This window comes from Saccopteryx bilineata, chromosome 9, assembly GCF_036850765.1.
Source record: "Saccopteryx bilineata isolate mSacBil1 chromosome 9, mSacBil1_pri_phased_curated, whole genome shotgun sequence".
In the NCBI taxonomy this organism is placed as follows: domain Eukaryota; kingdom Metazoa; phylum Chordata; class Mammalia; order Chiroptera; family Emballonuridae; genus Saccopteryx; species Saccopteryx bilineata.
Window position 1 is genome coordinate 39900264 of NC_089498.1, and position 19381 is coordinate 39919644.

At 47.1% G+C, this 19381-nt stretch overlaps 1 protein-coding gene across 1 annotated transcript in view; it reads right to left on the bottom strand.

The window, feature by feature from the left end:
* Positions 1-1292: 1292 nt before the first annotated feature.
* Positions 1293-19381, bottom strand: part of BANP (BTG3 associated nuclear protein) — a 162906-nt gene continuing 144817 nt past the window's right edge. The window contains exon 14 of the mRNA XM_066243328.1: positions 1293-3120. Within this exon, the coding sequence (XP_066099425.1) occupies positions 3067-3120 (54 nt within the window). The 3' untranslated portion in view covers positions 1293-3066. The remainder of the gene's footprint in view (positions 3121-19381) is intronic.

The following is a 19381-nucleotide window of genomic DNA, read 5'->3' on the forward strand; positions in this document are numbered from 1 at the left end:
GGCCTGTTTAAATGACCAAAGCTCTCAGAAAGCCTCTTCGTGTCCCCTGCACCTTGCAGTGGCCCCAACAATATTAGTAGAAGTTGAAACCTCAAAGCAAGTAATTGATGCTGATTGAAGTGCAATTACCCTTGGATCATTAACAAGTAAGTGTCTTGAGGAGGACAAATAGATGATATTGTCTATCCCTGGTCCAAAAATATGATGCATTCCCCTTTCTGTATTCTGCGTAGGTCTGGGCGCCTGTTTCAATAATCTGTTGCTGTTACAAACCACTCCAAAACTTGGTGCAGCAAAACAGCCAAATCATTTATCTCTCACCCTCTCTGTTGGCCAGGACCGTGGGGAGGGCTCGTCTGGGCAGTTTTCACCTGGGCTATGTCATGTAGTTGTGGTCATATGTCAGCAGGGGCTTGGGCCCCCCTGGAGGCGGACTGGGGTGGTGGCTCCTCACCAGGGGTAAGCTGGTGCTGGCGGTTGACTGGGGCCTCGGCTCCTCTCCATATGTCCACTTGAGTGTCTTCACAGCATGGCCGCTGGCTTCTCCAAGAGCAAGTGATCCTGCAGACCGAGGGAGGAGCTGCAAGCTTTCATAACAGAGCCTCAAGGGGAAGTCCCACACTGTCACTTCCTCCATATCGTATGGACCATGCAGGACCAGCCCTGGTTCAGTGTGGGAGGGGAGTGTACCAGGGCTTGGATACTGTGAGGCTGGCCCCAGAGTCAGTCCTGTATCCTCAAATAATCCACACTCCCCCCATTTCTTACCTGTAACATTGTTCGCCATTGTGAGGGTCTGGGAATGTGAAAAAAATGCTATTTTCAAACACAGTATGTGTCCCTTTATATTTAACAATCCATCTTTTAGCTCATCTTGTCCCTCTCTCATTTCAGTATAAGTAGCTCAAAGAGGCCACAGTCAACATTCTCCTTGCAAATCTCGTTAGCTCCATCACTCAGTGCACTATTAGGTGTGGGCTCTACTCTCCGTATTACTGCAGTGACAGTGCTGCTGAACTGTAACCAGGAGCACCTCCTCTAGAAAGGGCTGTAGGCCTGCGACGTCACATAAGTCCCTCAGCAGAAAGTTAGGGATGAAGGTGATGCCTGGCCTCCCTTCTACATCCTTTTGTTGGAAGAGCAAAGATGCGACAAGAAGCAGAGAAAAGTACCAAGAGTTACGCTGTTTTCATTAATTACTTTATTGTAATTAGAATAAAGTCCTTTAAAAATTATGGCTTTATTGTGATAGAATTCACATACCATACATTTCACCAATATGAAGTGTGCAATTCACTGTTTTCTTGTCTACCACCACAACTGTGGACTAATAAGGGCCCTTTGACCACAAAGAGAAACAGCAGTCAATGGGGCAGAAGTCAGCTAGGGAATTCCAAGAAGTCTGCAAAAGGGCTTCGGTGGGCCGAGAGGTCTGACGTGCTGGGGCTGGGCCCTCAGGGCAGGGGTTTTAGGGGAATCCGTGTCACTTCCCTGAGGTTGGAGTGCAGGGTGATGGCCAGTCCTGAGTGGCCTTGGCATCATGTCAGAACCCTCTTCCTGAATCCTGAGCACCTCGTTTCACAGGCCAATGTTCCTTCCCCTGTTCCGCTATTCCAGTGGCCTGAGGGCTCCTTAACTTTCAAGGCAAGTTGTCTGGGGGCAGAGGACCCTGGGGCCATGGCATAATCCTGCCCCTCCTGTCCCACAGAGATTGCCCACATCCTTTCAGCTCGACCTGCGGGTCCCATCTGGTCCTGTGGGATGGGGAGAAAGGTCTCGAGTTTGGGGGTGTAATAGTGTCCCTCTCTGACCCTCCTGGAAGCCTTTCCCTCGGTGATTCTGGCTCCGGTCAGGCCAATTCTGCAGCCGAGCCAGAGGAGAAAGGAGGGCAAAGCTCCTCAAAGCAGGAGGCAGGCTCGGCTCTGCACAGGCACCTCGACAGAAGAAACTGGCCACAGTCAGGTGTGATTTTCCTTCTGATGAACCCCATCCAGGTGGGGGAGATAGGGCACACCTCCAGCAGCAGAGGGAAGAAAGGGACGATGAGCACTGACTTACCGGATGATCCGGTTTGTACCTGCATCTCTCTGCCCCTGCTCTCTCTGTGGCAAGTCCGGTGAGCAGAAGGCACAGCGGGTCCACACGCGAGGGTGTGGCCCTGTCTTCTGGAGTGAGGGCTGGGGGGCTCCATTGTGACCCCAGCAAACAAGGAGTCCCACCCCTCCTTGGACACCCATCAAAGTGCTCTCTCCTCCCCCGTGCTGCCCTGAAGCCAAGTCCAAGCTGTTTCACCAAAACATTCTCTCCTCTCACCTCCATGGATTTCAGCCTGGGAAACAACCCCTGCTGACCTCTGACCTCAACCCTCAATCAGGAGTCAAGAATTCTTTGGCAGATACCAAAACCACAGTTCACGAAATCAATTCTCTCATTGGTGGACACGAAGGGCTTTGCAACTTTTTGCTCTCATGAAGAACACAGCTGAGGTCAGAGGTCCGTTCAGAGGACCTCGATGGCAAATTGAGTTCTGCCCTCGTCAAAGTTTCCTGGAGAGCCCCGGGTGCTTCCTCCATCACATCACAGGCCCAAGGGAGATGCTTCTTCAGGGCCACAGAACCCTGGTCCAGACCAAGTGAAGAATTCTGTACAGCAATGCGGTGACAACACAGACCATTTTTGACAATGGAAGGAAGCCAGCAACTGGCTAACTGGGGACACTCACTGGCAGATGAATCTAGATAAAAGTGTTTGAGCGAATGAGTGCATTTGTGTAAATATATATTTGTGTGTGTGTTGACTCACATACACACATATACCTGTACACACATGCACTCACACACATAGTGCCCAGTTCTACTCACTGGGGGGGCTGGATCTGGGACACCCCAGGGGCAAGAGCACCTCCAGCACCCAGATCTTGGTTTATAAATACCATCTTCCTTTTAAAGTGACCAGGACTCCTTGGAGAGATGGCCCATTCTGGTCTGGGCAGGAAAAATACCAGATGCTCCTGGAATATCTTGACACATCAGATGTCCAAGAAGCCATTCGGGAGCCTGGGCACCGTCAGTGCGTCGGGAGCCAGCTTGATGGGGCGGACTGAGAGCAACAGATTACATCCTGTTGGGAAAAAATTGTTGTAATTCATTAATTCATGCTCAGACATATAGACAGATAAGTGAAAGTTGGAGGAATTATGAGGTGTTAACATAGTTTTCAAGTACTTTTCTACAAAACACTTACTTATAAATAAAGAGGGAAAGAGTAACTTTGCAGGGAAGGACCTGGCAGACACCATATTAATTAAGCAATCAATATTCACATGGCCAGTAATGGGACACAGGAGACACCAGACATCCTATGAAACAAGCCAAGTGCCAAGACGGAGAACATCAGGACAGATGAGAAACTTGCAGACTGAAGGAGACGGGCGGGCGGCTGACAACCCGATGCCAAGCACGGATGGACCCTCTGCCCTCCAGCCAGACTGGGGCAGGGCTCGGATGGACTGTGTCGCTTTCTGATTCTGACAGCACACCGTTTGTGGGGACGCATGCCCGAGTGCTGGGCTGTGGAGATCACAGCCGGGCCTCACCCTACGCTGCTCTTCCGGCACACTGTGGGCGCTCCCTGCAGGACACTTCCTCACCTTTGCACGGAGCTGCTGTCTCGTCCTTGTGTCCCTGGGTGTGGAAGCTGGTCATTCCACATCTTACCTCCACTCATTTCTCCGCTGCCTCTCCTGACCCGAGCTAACCCCTCCCCTCACCATATACTGCAGGCTCTGCTGCCTGGGGTTGCACCCAGAGGAGGGCCGAGGGCTGGAGGGACTATAAAGGCATCCCAGGGAGGGGGTCATCGAGGAAGCCATTCAGGGCTGTGGACCTGAGCAAGGTCCCAAGGTACACGCATCTCCCTTGTACCCTGAGCATCCACAGGAGGTCCCCGACCTGGTCAACCCACTGCCTGCTCCTCCAGTATATGGTACCCACAGATGTCAGGGTGAAACAGCTCTGGGGCCAGAGCACCCCTCCACACACTTCTCCTCTCTCCCTGTTATGTCGCTCCACTGTCACTCCCAAATTCAGGCCAAGGGAAGAAAGGAGTGCCCTGTGGATGGGAAGCCAGCCGGGGCCTGAGGGCACCGGGCTTGGTGGGGGCAATACGAGCCTTTAGCACTCTCCTCTCTCCCTCCCTCTCTCCCTCCCTCCCTCCCTCACTCCCTCCCTCCCTCCCTCCCTTCCAGCCTCCCTTCCTTTCCTCACACCAACTCCTGCACAAGCAGGTCCTGCAGCCACCTACTAGACCAGTAACAGTAACACCCCTTCCCCAGTGTGTCAAACAAAATATCTTCTGACACTGATCAATGTGTGAAGGGAGTAAAAACTGCCCTTGGTTGAGCCCACCCTTGTCCACGGTTAGCCCGCAAAGCTCCAGCTCTGTGGCTTATTGGCAAAATGACTCCACCAGCTAAAGCAGTGTGGGGGATGTGGGGGGGAGCTGCAGGCATTCAGTGGAGTCCCCTGGGCCTCTGGTCCCAGCTGAGAGAGAAGTATGAGAAGAAAGCAAACTTTAGTGGGGACACAGGGGTCTATCTGCAGGCTATGTGATAAACTCCAACAGAGCCCAGACGCAGGCTTTTCTTGCTGTCTGACAAGCAGCCCACAGCCTGAGTCAGCCATGCCCACTGCACTGAGATCATTCCTGAAAATCCTCCAATCACAGACGTGGTGAAGGCTGGAGGAAGTGAGTAAGGGGGAGCTGCTTGACCCGATAGTCAGGTCTGGGGCTCAGTGGGTTCCTGGGGGTGCCCCAGGCCTGCAGCCAGCATGGGGTCCTCACTTAGGTATGCCACCCACCAGGGGGACCATTAAAGAGCATGGGAGTCCACAAGGGACCTTGACCCACACCCACTGACTCCAGCTGGGGGCCAGGATCTCTATGCACCCGGAGGTCCTCACAGGGAGCAGGTCACCAGCCAGGGCAGTGAGGGCGCAAGGCCTCCTCCTGACAGCCTGGTGACCTGAGCAGGGCTGGGAAGGACATGGTGCAACAGAGCTATCTGAAGGCGATGTTTAAGCCAGACCAGACCAGCAGTCCAAGGTCTCCGGGAGGCCTCCTGGGTTCACTGCCCATGACAAGCAGGGCCGATAGGGAAGCAGCGGCCCACCCAGGAGAGAGGCTGCTGCGTGTCCCCCAGAGAAGGGGCCCCAGGTCCGGGGTTCGGGTCAGCTCCGGGATCAGGCAGTGGGAGGCGTCGCTGTGAGCAGCAGGGTCAGAGGGACAGCGCGCAGGAACCAAGCTGAAGATCAGACCTTGCCCACACTCCACTCACACTGGCGCTCCTCCTCTTTGGGACCTTCCACTGTCCAGTTGTCACCAACTTTCTGAGAAACCAGGGTGTTGGTGCCTAGATGGAGGACAAATCTAGGTTTTGTGGGGACTACATCTTATGTAATTTAGGGGGGTCTTTTTGAAGAAAAGCAATACAGAATCAGAGACACCAGACTGGGCGCAGTGGGGATTGCTTAGCTCCTGCTCTGCTGGGTGCCCTGAGGCCGATGCAGTGGTCAGATCATTGGTCCCGTGACGACTGACTTGAGAAACTATTAATTATTCTGCCCAGAGGAGACTGCGACACCTTGCACAGACACTCTACCTTTACCTGAGAGGCATGCTGTCACTCCCTTCATCATGTGCTAACCCTACTCAAAGCTCTGTAAGCACACAGTGTCTTTGTGCTGTCAGTGCTGTAGACTGGTCACACCTCTCCCTTTCTCTGCTTTCCTTTCTTCCCTGCCCCTCACTTCTTCCACCTGGGATCACTTTCCCTTTGACAAAAGTAGTCTTAAAAAGTTTTTTACGGGTTTGATTCCCGGCCAGGGCACACAGGAGAAGCGCCCATCTGCTTCTCCACCCCTCCCCTTCTCCTTTCTCTCTGTATCTCTCTTCCCCTCCCGCAGCAGAGGCTCCATTGGAGCAAGGATGGCCCAGGCGCTGGGGATGGCTCCTTGGCCTCTGCCCCAGGCGCTAGAGTGGCTCTGGTCGCGGCAGAGCGACGCCCCGGAGGGGCAGAGCATCGCCCCCTGGTGAGCAGAGCGTCGCCCCTGGTGGGTGTGCTGGGTGGATCCTGGTCGGGCGCATGCGGGAGTCTGTCTGACTGTCTCTCCCCGTTTCCAGCTTCAGAAAAATGCAAAAAAAAAAAAAAAAAAAAAAGAAAGAAAGAAAAAAGTTTTTTAGTGCATGTCTACTGGTGCCAACTTTTCTCCTTTGTGTGTATGTTTTATTAAAAAACAAAAAAAAAAGTTTAAATTGGCCCCAGCAGGTTGGCTCAGTGGGAGAACATTGGCCCGACGTGTGGACAGCCCAGGTTCAATTCTTGGTCAAGGCACATAGAAGTGACTATCTGCTTCTCCACTCCACTCTTCCCCCTTCTCTCTCTCTCTTTCCCTCCCGCAGCTGTGGCTCAATTGAATTTGTTTGAGCGCATGAGCCCCAGGTGCCGAGGATGGCTCTGTGGAGGCTCCGCCTCAGGTGCTAAAAATAGCTCAGTTGTGAGCATGGCCCAAGATGGGCAGAGTGTCAGCCCCAGATACAGGTTTCCGGGTGGATCCCGTTCGGAGTGCATGTGGGAGTCTTGTCTATCTACCCTCCTCTCACTTGGAAAAGAAGGGGGGAAAAAAGTTTAAATTGGAGAATGATAGAGATAAGTGTGCAACCATAGCATTCCTTCTCACCAAGTGAGTGCACTATAGAAACATAGGACACCAGGCTCCCCCCATCACCACAGCCTCTTCCTCCCTGGAGGGTTCCGAACACCAGTCGTTACTGGGTCTGGTTTTGAAACAGCATAAATGGGATCTAGGCCCTGGCCGGTTGGCTCAGCGGTAGAGCGTCGGCCTGGTGTGCGGGGGACCCGGGTTCGATTCCCGGCCAGGGCACACAGGAGAAGCGCCCATTTGCTTCTCCACCCCCCACCCCCTCCTTCCTCTCTGTCTCTCTCTTCCCCTCCCGCAGCCAAGGCTCTGTTGGAGCAAAGATGGCCCGGGCGCTGGGGTGGCTCCTTGGCCTCTGCCCCAGGCGCTAGAGTGGCTCTGGTCACCGCAGAGCGACGCCCCGGAGGGGCAGAGCATCGCCCCCTGGTGGGCAGAGCGTCGCCCCTGGTGGGCGTGCCGGGTGGATCCCGGTCGGGCGCATGCGGGAGTCTGTCTGACTGTCTCTCCCCGTTTCCAGCTTCAGAAGAAAAAATAAATAAATAAATAAATAAATAAATAAATGGGATCTAATGGTGTCCTCTTTATTTCCAAACTATGTGTGTGCAACTCATCAGTGTGACTGTGGGAGAGGCACTCCATCCATTTCCATGGCTGTTTCATACCCTGTGGAACAAGTCAGCTATGAAGAGCTGCCCAGGCTGCTGGTGATGGGCGTTTGAGGATTTCCCTTTGGGGCCCCAAACAGGCTGCTGGGGCATCCTGGCACGTGTCCTCTGAAGCACACATGCCCACGTGCTGTTGGACAGAGTCCGGAGAGGCTGTGGACAGTCGGTGTGCACCATTTACCACTGTGGTTTTATCAGTTCCCACCCTGCTCATACCGCATAGGAGGCTCCATGGTTCACCTCCCTCAATATCATTAATCTTTGAAATCTCAGCGATTCTGAAAGTGTCTCATGGTGTATTTTTATTTGACCAGTGAGGTTGAGCACCATTTCAGATATGTATTGACTATTTGGACATCTTTTCTTGTTATGTGTCTGTTCATGTCTTTGCCTTTTTTTTTTTTTTTTTTGGAGGTGTAGGAGACTAAAATTCATTAATCATTAAATAATGATGAGTCTGTAATGAATGAACGAGAGTTATAACCCTTGTTTCTGAAATGATCAAGGATGGCCTTCCCTCCTCCTCCATCTCCATTCCTCCTTCTGCTGGCTTCCTGGTAATGTCACTGTGCTTGGTCCACTGCACGTGGAGTTGTCTCTATATCACCTTATAGGTAATAAAAAGCCTTATTACCTTATGTACCATGGAAATAAGTCCTTGACTGGCCAAGAGGAAAGTAAATATCTATCCTGCTCTATGGCTTGATTGTCCTCTTTCAGTGCTGTCTCTGATGAACCAACGTTCTCAATTGGAATGAACGCCAACTCATCGGTCTTTTTAGAATGAACGCCAACTCAGTCAGTACTTTTGCATTCAGTTTAAATAACCTTTACTAATTCCAAGGTCATGAAGAGATCTTACATATCTCCTAGCTTTTTTTTTTTTTTTTTTTTTGTATTTTTCTGAAGCTGGAAACGGGGAGAGACAGTCAGACAGACTCCCGCGTGCGCCCGACCGGGATCCACCCAGCACACCCACCAGAGGCGACGCTCTGCCCACCAGGGGGCGATGCTCTGCCCCTCCAGGGCATCGCTCTGTCATGACCAGAGCCACTCTAGCGCCTGGGGCAGAGGCCAAGGAGCCATCCCCAGCGCCCGGGCCATCCTTGCTCCAGTGGAGCCTCGGCTGCGGGAGGGGAAGAGAGAGACAGAGAGGAAGTGTGTGGGGGGAGGGGGGGGAGAAGCAGATGGGCGCTTCTCCTGTGTACCCTGTCCGGGAATCGAACCCGGGACCTCTGCACGCCGCCAGGCCGATGCTCTACCACTGAGCCAACCGGCCAGGACCTCTCCTAGCAGTTTTATTGTGTTCATTTTCACATTTTGCTCCATAACTGAATTTTGCACAAGTTGTGAGATGCGGATAATTGTTTCCTTTAACCCAGAACCACTTACTAACAACAGTGTCCTTCCTCACTGAGCAGTAGTGTCTCTTGTACCCCCCACCAAGAAAAGCTGCATGAATGGGACTGTTTCCAGACTCCTTATTCTGCCCATTGCCCTCTGTCCATTCTCACACTAACACTGCCTTGCTTTCTGGGAACACATCGGTCCTCCCAAGGCATTCAAAGTCTTCAACACTGTCTTCACTATTCTTGGCCCTTTGCATATAGAACAAGTGTGGCAATTTCTGCAAACTCTGTACTTGGACTTCAGTTGGAGCTGCATTGACCCAGCGTTTAGGGAAGAACTTACCTCTCTACAATATTGAGGTCTGCAGCCCACAAACATGCCCGATACCTCCACTTCTTTATATTTTCTTCATTTTCCTTCAATATTTTACAGCTTTCTGTCTCAGGCATCTTTTGTTAGATTATTTTTACAAAGTTGAGAGTATGAAAGGGTATAATAAATAACCTTTATAAGTGAACATCACTGTTTTTTTCTTGATACTTAGAAATACAATTGATTTTCGTATGTTGAGCATGAACCCATCCATCTTGCAAGTTTCACTCATTGCTTTTAGTATTTTGCTTCTGGATCTTTGGCTTTTATGTGTAACCAAATCATCTGCAGATAATGAGTTTCTTTTTTGGCTTTTCAAACCTTATCCCTTTCAACCTTCTTTCCTGGCTAGGTTCTGTGGTACAGTGTCAAATATGTCACACTGGGCAGTTGTCCTCGTCTCAATCCCACCTTAGGGACAGAGCTTTAGATATTCCACAATTATGTAGGATGTTTGTCACGGGTTACAAGTTTGATTAGATAAGGAAAGTTCCTCTCCATTCCTAGTTTGCTAAAAGTTCTCTTAATCACAAATGACTGTTGAGTTGTACAAATGATGTTATTGCATTTCTTGAAATGATCATATGATTTATTTCTCTGTTGAGCTGGTGAATTACATTGATTAATTTTTTTTGAATATCATACAAAACTTACATTCCTGAAGCAAACCCAACTTGGCCATGATATAACACTGAAACCAGCTTGTTCATACTTTGCTTAGGATTTTTTAGGATTTTCAAGAGAAACACTGGCCTGTAACTTTCTCTCTTTTCTTTGTAACATCCTTCTAAGGTTTTGATGTCAAGGTAATGCTGTTTTATGAAACAAGACAGGGCACAAGCCTTTTTGGCTGCTGTTCTATACAAAAGTTTATTAACAGATTGCTCATCTTTCTTCATTTACCAGTGGGTTCATCTGAGTCTTTAGTTTTCCTTGTGACAATATTTTAAGTTATAGATTAAGATAGGCACAATAAAGAGTGACCTCAGCAAAATGGTGGTCTAGGAGTTTCTGGCACTTGTCCCTTCCCAGAAACATTAATTTGAACAACTCTCCATGCATGAATGCCTTCACAAGGGCTAAGGACTCCATGTGAGGGATTACAGCACCTGGGTTAAGCCCAGATAAGAAAAGACACATTTGCCTGATTGGTAGTGGCTCAGTGGATAGAGCATCAACCTGGGATGCTGAGGTCCCAGGTTCGAAACCCTGAAGGTTGCCAGTTTGAACGCAGCTCACCAGTTTGAGCGTGGGTTTTGCTGGCTTGAGTGTGGGATCATTGACATGATCCTATGGTTGATGGCTTGAGCCCAAAGGTTGCTGGCTTGAGCCCAAGGTCACTGGCTTGAGCAAGGGGTCACTGGTTTGACTGGAGCCCCTAGTCTAGGCACGTATGACAGGTAATCAATGAACAACAAAAGCAACACAACTACAAGTTGATGTTTCTCATCTCTTCCTCTTCCTATCTCTCTCTCTCTGAATCAGCAGTTCTCAACCTGTGGGTCGCGACCCCGGTGGGGGTCGAATGACCAAAACACAAGGGTCGCCTAAAGCCATCGGAAAATACATATTTTATTTTAAAATGTGGGGTCCCAGGTTGAGAACCGCTGCTCTAAATAAATTAAATCAAAAAGACCCTGGCTGGTTAGCTCAGTAGTAGAGCATCGACCAGGCATGTGGAAGTCCCGGGTTCAATTCCCTGCCAGGGCACACAGGAGAAGTGCCCATCTGCTTCTCCACCCTTCCCCCTCTCCTTTCTCTCTATCTCTCTCTTCCTCTCTCACAGCCAAGGCTCCATTGGAGCAAATTTGGCCTGGGCACTGAGTATGGCTCCATGGCCTCCACCTCAGGTGCTAGAATGGCTCCAGTTGCAACAGAGCAATGCCCCAGAGGGGCCAAACATCACCACCTGGTGGGCATGCTGGGTGGATCCTGGTCAGGGGCATGCGGGAGTCTGTCTCTCTGCCTCCCTGCTTCTCACTTCAGAAAAAAGAAAAAAGACACATTGAAAAGGATAGAAAATGCAGTTTTCTGTTACCCCTGTCACCCTCTCCCCCAAGGCCAAGCAGCCCAGCACAGAGAGAGACACCCTCCACAAAGGGGAGGGAGAGTGATGCAAAGTGCCCAACTTTATCATGGACTCCAGGGCCAGCCCATAGGAGCCAGACTTGTCCCAGAGAACCCAGGTTCCAGGCACAACCCTATGTACTGAAGCACCAGGCCTCCTCACCTGCTGACCCAGGCAACGGGCTGACTGCCCAAGAACTCCACCCAGGTTCCTAGATGGGTGACTGGTATAAGACTTTCCCTGCCACAGCCAGTCTGTGAAGACTGGAAAAGATGCCTACCTCTTCAAATGTGCAGACACCAACACAAGGCCACAAGAATCATGAATAATCAAGGAAACATGACAACACAAAAGGAAGCTAATAAAACTCAAATGAGTGACCCTAAGCAATGCAGATCTACGAAATGTCTGAAAAGAATTCAGAATAATCCTTTTATAGGAATTTTGTGAACTAAAAGAAGACACAGAGAGATAACTAAACAAAATTAAGAAAACAATGCATGAATAGAACGATAAGTTCAACAAAGAAACAGAAAACATGCATTTTTTTAAAAAATCAGAAATCCTAGAGTTAAATATGATGTCTGAAATAAAGAATTTGATGGAAAACCTCAATAGCAGACTGGATCAAGCAAAATTAGTGAACTAGAAGACAGGCCATTTATCCCATAGTGGCCTCTCTGGGGCATTGTTTGGCCTCTCTGGGACGTTGCTCTGTTGCAACTGGAGCCATTCTAGCACCTGAGGTGGAGGCCATGGAGCCATCCTCATTGCCTGGGCCAAATTTGCTCCAATGGAGCCTTGGCTATGAGAGGGGAAGAGAGAGATAGAGAGAAAGGAGAAGGGGAAGGGCGGAGAAGAGAGAGAGAGAGAGAGAGAGAGAAAGGAGAGGGGGAAGGGTGGAGAAGCAGATGGGCACTTCTCCTGTGTGCCCTGGCAGGGAATTGAACTCGGGACTTCCACATGCCACTTCCACCAGAATCATCTAGTCAGAGGAGCAAGAAGGAAAAAAGAGTCAGGAAAGCTGACATGAATTATGGGATATCATTAGAAGAAAAAACACCTACACATTACTGGAGTCCCAGGAGAAGAGAGGGAGAGGGGGACAGAGAGCTTATTTTGAAAACTAATGGCTGAGAACTTCTCATATCTGGGTAGAGATTTAGATATCCAACTTCACGAAGCTCATAGATTCTGCCCACCCCACCAAATTTCAACCCCAAGCGATTTTCAGCAAGACCCATTATAATAAAACTGTCTAAAATCACATAGAGTTTTAAAAGGAGCAAGAGAAAAAAATAAATGGCCACATACAAGGGAACTATAAGTAGATTTCTCAGCAGAAACTATGGAGGCCAGCAGAGAGGGGGATGATGTATTCAAAGTGCTAAAAGAAAAAAAGCTGCCAAAAGAATGCCTGGCAGAGCTGTCCCTCAGAAATGACACGGAGAGATAAAGACTTCTCTAAACAAATAAGAGCTGAGGGAGTTCATCACCACCAGACCTGCCTTATAAGAAACGCTAAAGGAGTTCTTTAATCTGAAATGAAAGGACACTAATTAGTAACATGAAAACAGATGAAAATAAAAAATTTACACTGGGAAACAGAAGTATATAGTCAAATTCAGAATACTCTAATACAACAGTATATTAATCACTTAATTCTAATGTAAAATTAAAGGACAAAAATCATTAAAAATAACTACAGTTATAATAATTTCTTAATGGCTATAACATAAAATTATGTAAACTGTGACATCAAAAACATGAAATTGGGGGAATAAAAGTAAAGGGTTTTTATACAAGATCAAAGTGGTTATCAGCTTTGAAAACACTGTTGTATTTATGAGATATTTTATGTAAGCCTCATGGTAACCACTGAGCAAACACCTACAGAAGATACAGAAAAGATAAAGAGAAGGAAGTCAAAACATACCACTACAGAAAATCATTAATGCACAGAGGAAGACAGCAAGAGAGGAAGAGAAACAATAAAATAGTCAAAAGCAATGATATGACATTATTAAGTCACTATCTATCAATAACTACTTTAAATCAAGGTTAAAATGTCAAAAAAAAAAAAGCATCAAGTGCCCAAATTCATTTTTAAAAAGACTCAACTCTATGCTCTCTACAAAGAGATTCATTTCAGCTCTAAGGACACACATAGGCTCAAGGGAAGAAATGGAAAAAATATTCAATAAGCCTAACCAGTGATGGCACAGTGGATAGAGCATCTACCTGGGACACTGAGGTCTCAGGATCAAAACCCCAAGGTCGGCCCTGGCCGGTTGGCTCAGCGGTACAGCGTCGGCCTGGCGTGCGGGGGACCCGGGTTCGATTCCCGGCCAGGGCACATAGGAGAAGCGCCCATTTGCTTCTCCACCCCCCCCCCTCCTTCCTCTCTGTCTCTCTCTTCCCCTCCCGCAGCCAAGGCTCCATTGGAGCAAAGATGGCCCGGGCGCTGGGGATGGCTCCTTGGCCTCTGCCCCAGGCGCTAGAGTGGCTCTGGTCGCGGCAGAGCGACGCCCCGGAGGGGCAGAGCATCGCCCCCTGGTGGGCAGAGCTTCGCCCCTAGTGGGCGTGCCAGGTGAATCCCGGTCGGGCGCATGCGGGAGTCTGTCTGACTGTCTCTCCCCGTTTCCAGCTTCAAGAAAGATTTAAAAACAACAACAACAACAACAAAAAAAAACCCCAAGGTCATCAGCTTGAACATGGGCTCAACTGGCTTGAGCGCAGTCTCACCAGCTTGAACGTGGAATCATGAATATGACCCCATGGCTGCTGACTTGAGCAAGGGGTCACTGGCTCAGCTGGAGGCCCTGGGTCAAGGTACAGATGAGAAGCAATCAATGAACAACTAAAATGCTGCAACTATGAGTTGATGCTTCTCATCTCTCTCCTTTCCTGTCTTTCTCTCTTTCTCCCTAAAAAACAAAAAGAAAGAAAGAAATGGAGGGAGGGAGGAAAGGAGGAAGAGAGGGAGGCAGGAAGGGAGATGATAGATAGATAGATAGATAGATAGATAGATAGATAGATAGATGATAGATAGATAGATATTCAGTGAAATGGAATATAAGAGATAGAAAGGGTACCAATACTTATATAAGAAATGAACTTTAAGTCAAAAACTAATAAGAGACAAAGGTAATTATATAATGATAAAAAGGTCAACTCAGCAAGAGAATATAACAATGTAAATGTATATGGAACTGACAGTGCTGGTTTCTGAAAAGATAAACTCAGCTGATAGACCTTTAGCTTGAAAAAAAAAGAGAAAAGACTAAGAAAAAAAGAGAGAAGACAAATAAATATAATCAGAGATAAGAGAAGACATTACAACTGATTCTATAGAAATACAAAGGATTGTAAGAGACAACTATCATATACCAACAATTATACACCAACAAACTAGGTAACCTAGGAGAAATGGATGGAAAATTCCTAGAAACAAGACTGAACAAAGAAGGAATAGAAAATCTGAAGAGACCATTAATGAGTAAAGAGATAAACAGTAATCATAAACTGCCCAACACAGAGAAGCCCAAGACCAATCAGCTTCACCGGTGAATTCTACCAAACATATAAAGAAAAATTAAGGCCAATCCTTCTCAAACCCTTCCAACAAATAAAAGAGGAGGGAATACTCCAAAACTCATTTTATAAGACCAGCATTACCTTGATACCAAAGCCAGACAAGAACACTACAAGAAAACTATAAAGCTATACTCCTGATGACCATAAATGTAAAATTTCTCAATAAAATACTAGTAAACTGAATTCAACAGCACATTAAAAGTATGATACACCATGATCAAGTGGGATTTATCCTTAGGATGGATGCAAAGATGATTTGACATATGCAAATCAATAAATGCGATACACATTAATAATAAAAAATAAATATATGATCATTTCAACAGATGTAGAATAAGCATTTAACAAAATACAACATCTTTCATGATTAGAACTCTCAACAAATTGGATGTAGAAGAAATCTACCTCAACATAATATAGTCCGTGTATACCAAGCCCACAGCAAACATCACTCTCAACAGTGAAAGGGTGTAAGCTTTTCCTCTAAGATAAGGGAACAAGACAAGTGCCCACTCTTGCCACTTCTATTAACATAATACTGGAAACCCTTGTCAGAGCAATCAGGCAAGGAAAAGTAAAGGCATCCAGATCAAAAAGGAACAAGTCAAACTGTTTGTTTATAGGTGATATGATCCTAAAATCCTAAAGACTCTCCCAAAAAACTGTAATAGTAATGAACAAATTCAGTACAGCTGCAGAATACAAAACCAATATATAAACATCAATCATATTTCTATACACTAACAACAAATCATCTGGAAAAAAAATATTACCATAACATAAAAAATAAAAAAATCAGGAGCAAATTTAACCAAGGAGGTGAAAGATTTGTACACTGAAAATTATAAGACACCGATGAAAGAAAAAAAATTTTTTTTCAGTGAGAAGAGGGGAGGCAGAAACAGATTCCTACATGTGCCCCAACCGGCATTCACCCAGCAAGCCCGTTAGGGGGCAATGCTCTGCCCACTTGGGGCATTGCTCCATTGCTCAGCAACTGAGCTCTTCTTAGTGCCTGAGGCCGAGGCCATGGAGCCATCCTCAGCACCCGGGGCCAACTTGCTCCAATAGAGCCATGGCTGCAGGAGGGGAAGAGAGAAAGAGAGAGAGAGAGAGAGAGAGAAAGAAAGAGAAGCGAGAAGGGCAAGGGGTAGAGAAGCACATGAGTGCTATGTTTCCTGACTGGGAATTGAACCTGGGACATCCACATGCCAGGTCGACATTCTACCACTGAACCAACCAGACAGGGCCAATGAAAAAAAATTGAAAAAAAAATGGAAAAATAACTCATGTTCATGGAAAGAATATTGTTAAAAATGTCCATACTACCCCAAACCATCTATACATTCAATGCAAGTCTATCAAAATTCTAATGGCATTTTGTACAGAAATAGAAAAAAACAGCATGAGCATGACCAGGCAATGGCACAGTGGATAGAGCACTGGCCTGGGACACAGAAAATCCAGGTTCAAAACCCCGAGGTTTCCAGCTTGAGTGTGGGCTCACCAGCTTGAGTGCAGGATCACCAGCTTGAGTGTGGAATCATAGACATGACTCCATGGTCACCGTCTTGAGTCTAAAGGTCACTGGCTTGAAGCCCAAGGCCGCTCGCTTGAGCCTAAGGTCACTGGCTTGAGCAAGGGTCACTGGCTCAGCTGGAGACCCCCCCAGTCAAGGCACATAGGAGAAAGCAATCAATGAACAACTAAGGTGCCACAACAAAGAACTGATGCTTCTCTTCTCTCTTCTTCCTCTGTCCCTGTCTGTTTGTCTGTCTCTCTCTCGCTAAAAACAAAAACAAAAACAATTCTAAAATTCTCAGTGGAACCACAAAAGACCCCGAATAGCCAAGACAATCTTGAGAAAGAAGATCAAAGCTGGAGGCTTCACAATTCTGAGTTTCAAACTATATTACAAAGCTGTAGTAATCAAAATAGTATGGTACAGGCATTAAAAAGACACACAGAAAAATAAAACAAAACCAAGAGCCCAGAAATAAACCCACATATATATCAACTAATATTTGACAAAGGAACTAAGATTTTTCAATGGGGAATGGACAGTCTCTTCAATATGTGGTGCTGGAAAAACTGGGTATTCAAATGCAAAAGAATAAAATTGGGCCCCTATCTTAAAACCATTCACAAATACTAACCTGAAATGGATTAAAGACTTAAATATGAGACCTGAAAAATGAAACGCCTAAAAGAAAATAGAGAAAAAGATCACCTGACCTGTGGTGGCGCAGTAGATAAAGCATCAACCTGGAACACTGAGATCACTGGTTTGAAACCCTGGGCTTGTCTGGTCAAGGCACATACAGGAAGCAACTATGACAAGTTGATGCTTCCTGATTCTCCCCTCTCTCTCTCCTCTAAAAATCAGTATATAAAATCCAAAAAGAAAAATCTTTGACATTGGTCTCAACAACAATTTTTTGATATTATATTTAAAGCACAAGCAACAAAAGCAAAAATAATTGAGTGAGGCAATATGAAAATAAAAGGGTTGTATAAAGCCAAAGAAATAATCAACAAAGTGAAAATGCAACATACAGAATGGGAGGAAATATTTACAAGTCATCCAACTGATAACAGGTTAATATTCAAAATAAATAAGGAACTCATACAACTCCACAGGGAGAAAAAAATCCAATTAAAAAGTGAGCAGGCCCTGGCCAGTTGGCTCAGTGGTAGAGCGTCAGCCTGGCGTGCAGAAGTCCCGGGTTTGATTCCCAGCCAGGGCACACAGAAGTGCCCATCTGCTTCTCCACCCCTCCCCCTCTCCTTCCTCTCTGTCTCTCTCTTTCCCTCCCGCAGCGAGGCTCCATTGGAGCAAAGATGGCCCGGGGGCTGGGGATGGCTCCTTGGCCTCTGCCCCAGGCGCTAGAATGGCTCTGGTCCCAACAGAGCGACGCTCCAGAGGGGCAGAGCATCGCCCCCTGGTGGGCAGAGCGTCGCCCCCTGGTGGGCGTGCCGGGTGGATCCCAGTTGGGCACATGCAGGAGACTGTCTGACTGTTTCTCCCTGTTTCCAGCTTCAGAAAAAAAAAAAAAAAAAGTGAGCAGAGGCCCTGGCCAGTTGGCTCAACAGTAGAGCATTGGCCTGGCGTGTGGAAGTCTCAGCTTCAATTCCCAGTCAGGGCACACAGGAGAAGCACCCATCTACTTCTCTACACTTCCCCCTCTCTCCCCCCCCCTCTTTCTCTCTCTTCCCCTCCCACAGCCAAGGCTCCATTGGAGTCAAGTTGGCCCGGGCACTGAGGATAGCTCCATGGCCTTCACCTCAGGCGCTAGAATGGCTCCAGACAAAACAGAGCTATGCCCCAGATGGGCAGAGCATCACCCCCTGGTGGGCATGCCGAGTGGATCCCGGTTGGGTGCAGGCAGGAGTCTGTCTGACTGCCTCCCCGCTTCTAACTTCGGAAAAATACAAAGAAAAAAAAAGTGAGCAGAACTGAATAAACAGTCTTCCAAGGAAGGCAAACATGGCCAACAGGTACCTGAAAAAAGGCTTGACATCACTGTTCACCAGGGATAATACAGATCAAAAGCACAATGAGCTAGCACCTTACACCTGTTAGAATGGCTATTATCAAAAAGACTAGAGATAATAAGAGCTGGCAGGGATGTGGACTTAAGGAAACCCTTGTGCCCTGTTGGTGGGACTATAAATTGGTCCAGTCACATGGAAAACAGTCTGGATATTTAAAATAGAGCTACCATATGATCCATTAGTCCCAATCTGGGAGTATAATTGAAGGATTCCTCAAGTTTTGGTATGTCAACTTGTCATATTTAATTGTCAATTAAAAATACTTCCCATTTGATTTTTTTATTTGACCTTTATGGCTGGCCTGTGGCCAACTTCGATAAAGTTCCAAGGAGCACCCGGGAAGAATGCGTGCCCTGTGCCTGCTGGATGCTGTGTTCTACATGTCAGTCAGGTCGGGTTCCTTAATCACATAGTTGAAATACGCCACTCTTTACTGACTTTTTATATACTGTTTCTTAAATACAGTATTTGTCATAGGTATTAAATGTCACGTCTTTAAGTTGTCCAGTACTGAGAGCTTTAAAACAATTTTAACTTTCCAGGCCATCCCAAGCAACACAGTAATGTTTTCCAATATTTTACTGTTTTTGACAACTTCACTGTGAGGAAGTTCTATACAGAGCACTGGCTGTTGTTCTATTGGTTCACCACTCCTTGCTCTTAGAATCTCCTCCTAGAATCCATATGCCGCCTCTTGGAGAAAATTCCTCACAACTCCTTTTTTTAAGAATCACCTGCAGGTTAACACTTCATTTTTGTGTATTAGTGGTTTTTTGAATGTCCAATTATTAGTAACTTTGAGATATAATACATTCTAAAATTCAATTTCTTTGAAGTGTGCAATTCAATGACTTTCATAGTGAATTTAGAGTGGTGCCAACATCACCATTAATCCCAAAACATTTTCATCCCCCATATCCCCAATTCTCCCTCCCCCCACTCCCTGGCAACCACTAATCTGCTTTCTGTCTCTGTGGGTTTGCCTATTCTGAATATTTCATATGAATAGAATCATATAATAGATGGCCTATTATATCTGGCTTCTTCCACTCAGATGA